This window comes from Polypterus senegalus, chromosome 6 (genome assembly GCF_016835505.1).
Source record: "Polypterus senegalus isolate Bchr_013 chromosome 6, ASM1683550v1, whole genome shotgun sequence".
NCBI classification, from domain to species: Eukaryota; Metazoa; Chordata; class Cladistia; order Polypteriformes; family Polypteridae; genus Polypterus; species Polypterus senegalus.
The window spans coordinates 85,647,021-85,653,020 of NC_053159.1; the positions used below are offsets into that span (position 1 = coordinate 85,647,021).

At 35.2% G+C, this 6,000-nt stretch overlaps 1 protein-coding gene across 5 annotated transcripts in view; it reads left to right on the plus strand.

The window, feature by feature from the left end:
* ttll4 (tubulin tyrosine ligase-like family, member 4) overlaps positions 1–5,775 on the plus strand; it is a 69,423-nt gene extending 63,648 nt beyond the window's left edge. For all 5 annotated transcript variants that reach the window (XM_039756464.1, XM_039756459.1, XM_039756461.1 and 2 more), the window contains one exon: positions 4,752–5,775. Coding sequence is in view for 4 of the 5 variants with exons in the window: in XM_039756459.1 (XP_039612393.1) it covers positions 4,752–4,829 (78 nt within the window). In the remaining variant the exon portion in view is untranslated. The remainder of the gene's footprint in view (positions 1–4,751) is intronic.
* Positions 5,776–6,000: the final 225 nt, after the last annotated feature.

A 6,000-nucleotide genomic window follows, 5' to 3' on the forward strand; every position in this document is an offset into this window, starting at 1 on the left:
AGCAGTACTTTATAAATCAAGCGTAACTCTGAATCCTTCAGCAAATGTGTCATTCTCGATATTGATCAGAATCTGACTCAACCTTTGTATGTAATGGTGTGTTAAGATGAACTGTCATCCAGCCCATTTTTCCTTTTTAAGTGCAGCTGTGACATGTAGTACAAATGACCTGTTATAAAAAATTATACATTATTAGAAAGGTGCGACACTTAGCTATCCAATGGTAATGAGCCTTTCAATGTATATAGCTTGATGTTTTCGAGATTTTTGTTAAAAGCAGATTAATTCTGCTGTTACATGCTGCTCGCCAGAGTGAGAGAGAGCAGAGAACATGTAAACTTAATTTGATAGAAAACACCCTTGAGTATGTAAAAATACAGTTATTGCTTTTTATTGACTTTTGGGCTTATCAAAACATATACAAACAAGTTTGAAATATCAGTGTCCTTTTTGCATAAGTTGCTATACCTGCCCCATATACTCTTAATTGTCTCTGCATTTAACAGCCTATCCCATTTTATGATATTTAGGATTTGTGACATCTTAAATTTAGTTTTAGCAGAGTACTAGGGTATTGTACCGTGTTAGCCATTATGAACGTAGTGAGAAGGCAACCAAAATGACACCTTTTATTGGCTAACTAAAAAGATTACAATATGCAAGCTTATGAGGCAACTCAGGCCTCAAGGTTTGATCATCGTTTAAACATCTTTAGATAAAGTTGATGTTAATGTAGCATGATATATTTTTTTTAATATTTTGTATTGTCCATTTTAAATAAAAATAAATTGAAGTTTTCACATGTGGAAAGAGTATAATACTTAGGGTTGAATAAAAAATTAGATTTTCCGATTAATCATTTTTCATTCAAACAATTTGATATAAATAATTAGTCTCAAGACTGATCTTGTGAATCTCTATCCTTCTCAATTACTATGTGTTGGTTGGTTTTTGCTTGTCTTCTGTTCTGGCATCCAATCCAGCAGATGTCACTAATGTACCTGTTAAGGCTTTCTTCAGAAAAAGCACTTTACTGCCTTCCATGGTGTGTCCATTCGACATCCAAACAAGTAGAGTCTAATCAATCTGCATTGGAGATGTCATTTAGTTCCAAGATTCCATTTAATTTGCCTCATGCCCCAAAAAAAAAAACAAAAAAAAAAACAATTTGATATGTAAAGATAATAGACCCTGTACTGTTGTTCAAAATGAGGACTTTCAACAAATGATACAAGTTTTGGAACTAGATGGATGGGTATGCTTTACCAACCAGAAAGCAAATGAGTGAAGTTACAGTACCTAGGTTTAATGAAAATGTAAAGCAAAGCATTGCCATGTGTCTCATGTCATTATATTAAAAATGACTGGAAACATGTGGCGGATGTTTTACAGACAAGAGCAGTGAATGCCAGTCACACCGGGACCAAATCTCACTGCTGAGATGGCTGGATGTTGTTCCAAAACCATTCTAGCGTTTCTAGTGTCCTTTTCTATCGCGGGACCACCTCAATCTCAAATTTGTGTTTTGGCCAGTCCAATAAGTGCTGCTTCTATTTAAGCATATGGATAGTAGTACAACCACAATGGAAAAAGTTTGAAACGAACCTCACCCAGGTGAGCAAGTGTGTGATTTTTGGATTTTTGAGTGTAGCCTGTGATACCAAGGTGTTTGCGCACGTGTGTGTGTGTGTGTGTGTGTGTGTGCAAAGCACTTAACGTGCCATAGCTTCATAAGCTTTACTGCACAATCATATTAGTGATATTGTCAGTAATAATGGCTGGTTCTTTGTTTATGTTCCTTTCATCAAGTGCAACTGTCAACATGCACCAGATCTAGATCCTCGTTTTAAAATGCTTTCTTTTTGTCTAAGGAGGAACTATGAGGAGATATTTTCACACAAATCGGTTACACAAAAACAAATATTTTATTTAAGAATCAGTGTTTGATTATTTCATATTATTAATAAGATGATATAGATGTTTAATAAAGTCATTGCATTGTAAAATAAGGAGCCCCCCCTAAATATGTGTGGAATCTAATGTGGTGATACATGTTAATTTATGGTTCATTTTGAATGAGTACAGTGCTGTGAATTTTTTTGTTTGTTTCTTTTAAAAAAGAGCCAATAATATTTTGTTCCATATCTTGCAAATACTGATGTTAACTGTTCCTTACTAATCAAGTATTGCTAAATGTCATCCCATGCTTATGTACACTATATGTTATGAAGTCACTATGTAGACACATTTCAAATATAGTTACTGAATATTGTCACATTATATTAATGTTGTCCATGCCTGGTTAAGTAATCTCTAAAACAAGCCAACACTTCAAATACTGTATGTCAGTGCACACTAATTAAATCAAGATTAAATTGATATTGAATCGGGACATTGTGAATCGAAATCCAATCGGGACATCAGTGCTGATATCCATCCCTAATACCACTACATTTATCACTTTCTCAGTGCAGGTTCACCAGATCAAGTGCAAATGGTAAGATCCTTAGAGAAGATCGTGGAGGAACCTGTCTTATTTAAACCTCAGACATTTAGTTTGGTTTGTTGTTGAAGTGTGTGTTATCACAATGTCTAAATCAAAAGAGCTTTCTGAACCTTCAGAAAGAAGGTTAGAGATGCCTGAGTCTGGAAAAGGATTTTAAAAAGATTTCCAAACAATTAGGATTCAACAATTCCACTACTGGAAGAAAATCTACAAGTGGAAAATATCTCTTAACTGCCAGCTTGTCCAGGCCACGTCACCCCAGAAAGTTCAGCTTGAGAGCAGATTCTGAAAACCAAAGAGAGCATTTGAAAAGAAGCACCTTTTGCTAACTGTAAAGCATAGTTTTAGAAATATTAGGTTTGAGTCTCCTTTACTGCATCAGAGCCTGGGCAGTTTACCATCCTAGAATCCAATATGAATTCTTCGTTGTACCACAGTATGCTTGAGGCTAATGTGAGACCACCTGTCAGAAAATTGAAACTCAACCAAAGTGGACCTTGCAACATAACAATGATCCTAAACATACCAGGAAATCCACTAAGGAATGGCTGCAATAAAATAAATGGAAGGTTTTATGGCCAAGTCAAAGCCCACATTTGAATACCATTGAGATGCTGGAGGTGAGGAAGGCATTGAAATTGGCTGTGCATGTAAGTGATCCCTCCAACATCGCACAGGCAAATGAATTCTGCAAAGGGGAGTGGGAAAAACATTCCCCCCAATTAATGTTAGAGACTGGTAGACAGTTACAGGAAATAGCAATTTAAGAATCGTTTCTGCCAAAGGTTCGGTTTAATTATATGTTAAATTATTGCAAAATCAAATTATCACCCAACCCGATTGCATCAACTTTACCCAAAAATACTGTTGTTGGGGTGTATGGCGGTGTACTTACCTTTTCACATGACTGTTTCATCTCCTCTATCCCCTGAATCCTATCCAGATTATTACAGAATGCTGAATCTAGAAAGGCTTCCCCACTTAGTTTTTTGCTTTAACATACTGTAATAAACAGACAATGATTAAATCTAAAATTTTCTGTTCTTGTGTTCTGCTATTTGTTAGGCTAGCCCAGTAAATGTTTGGGTAACATACCCCATTATTATCCTCCTCTAAACTTTCCTTTTTAATGTTACTAAAAATATGTTGAAACTATTGTCAGCATTAGTTGTGACCAAGCAAATCACAATGTGCTTGGTTTTCCATATGGTTCAGCAGTGTTTAACTGTTTAAAACCTGTACATAATTGTAAATAGTTAAAGGGTGCACTTGCCTTCTGTTGCAGCATAGGGTTTGATGGACTGGACACACCTAAAGGATTGTTGCATGTCTAATAGCACACAGAAACTTTGGCAGTGGTTTTGTCTGGGGACGTATTCTGTCAAACGCCTATGGCAGGGTCAGTGCTGCCAGACCCCAGGTATTCCTCCCAACGAGTTTGCAGTTGTGGAGAGGGGAGAGTGTAAAAGTTGACTGCATACTCGCAAGTAGAGAAGACCCCACTGGTGAGAGTGAGCAAGCAGCACCAGCAATGCTGCAGAAGATGCTATGTGCACAGGAAAGTTTTGAGGAATGTTAGTGTGTTTCCTTTGGGTCAACAAGAATGTAGTGTGGCTAGTGTCACTTCATGCAAAGGGATTGTGTTCTTTTTGGAAGAAACTTCCTGAGCTTTAATTTTGGAAGGAAGAAACCCTTTTTGGTTTACTGTAGATTTTCAGAACTGCCGAATTGTATAAATACTTATAAATAGTCCTTTATTTTCCACCTCAATTTTTTATTTTAATTGTTTTTGTGTGTCCTTGTTGGACTGGTGGCAATACAGAAATTGCATGTCAGTTTATTTTTTTTCTTCATGTTTTTGCTTTTTATTTGAAATAAAGTTTGTTTGCACCTTATCAAGCACTGGTGTGCTACTAGATGCCCAGGATCCCAGGTTGTGCTAAGGTACCAGAAGCATTCAACATCTCACTATAACACTCTCCTAATGCAAGAACACTGTCCATGATGCTTTCTAAAACATCCTCACTAAGATCTACTTTACCATCTAATTGAAGAAGACTTGCATTCAAATTCTGCCCCCTTTTTTTTTTTTTGCTTTAGTTATTCCTGAGGTATCAATTATGTATAGCTACATTTTAAGCCAATTCTTTATTGGCAAGCAATTTTAATGTATTTACTTTTTTTGGCTTCTACTGCGTACATGTCAGCGTGACAAGTGGTTTATTTTTTTTCTGCTTACTTTCAGTTACAATACTATTGGAAGAAGGCAAATACTGATTTCAAGATGGTGACAAAAGATGCTCGGATACAGATGCTCGGATGAGACTGCTTACAGTGTAGAAGATTTGTGGACCATTGATTATTTACTTATGCAGTATGTTTCCAAGAATATACAGGATGTTTCCTTAACCCTTCAAGCACAAGAGAAATATTGTACATGCTTTAGTTTCTGCATATCCATTTCCTGACCTCCTCCTACCAATATATGTGGCAAATACGTTTACAGTAGCAGTGTGCTGTAAATATCAGTTTTTAAACTTCTGGTAAAAATCAGCATTTTTGATTCTTAAAGATCAAAAAAAAAGCAAGGTTCCATTTTCTAAAAGCTTAAAAAGTGTTTAATAGGCATAAAACAGTGTTTTCTCTGTCAAATCAGTTTTTGTATAGGAATGAAAGCTAATCCACTTAAACATAAAGCTGTATAAACATAAAGCTGTATTCAGAGAATAACAGAGTTCTTAAATTTTCAATTTGAATTAGTTGTGCAATTGCCAGTATATTTCTCAAAGTATTTGCTTTATATATTAGAAATCCGCTTCAGATTTTTAAAATGGCAGTTTTTCCCAGAGTGTTATTTTTTTTTTTTGTTTTGTTTTTTCTCCCTGTGTTACTGTTTTGATAATTATAGCATGTAGCTTGTTTACTTTTAGCTGCTAGCTGGCCAACTTTAATTACATTTTGCAATATGCACATTTATTCTGAAAACCCTGGCATTTCATTACGTTTCTCACTATAGAAACCTTTTTAAAATCCCCAAGTCATTCATTTTAGTAGATTGTTTTATACCTGCAGTGTTGACAGTATAATTAAATAACACCCTTTTTAAATTAAATCATGTGCTCTTGTGCTTTTTAATAATTTGCTGTCAAAAATAAACTACTGTCCTGCATGTAATTTTATGGCTGTTAAAGAAATGTTCCCCACTACTAAATAGGAATAGCACATGCTACAGTGGTCTTAAAATGAAGTATATATTTGATCTGCCAATATAAAAAAAAAAAAAGCAATTCTTAAAATTGTGTTTTGCATAAAGCTGGTTTCTGCCCTCTATCAGAATGTCTTGTCATATCTATTATGCAATGTTGGAAATGTAGAATACCTTTTAAAACTTGCTTGCCAAGTAACAGATATGGTAATCTGCTTAATCCCAAATATTGAAATCCATATACATTTATACACTCCCTTCAATACCATTTTCTTTTAGTCTTTGCAGA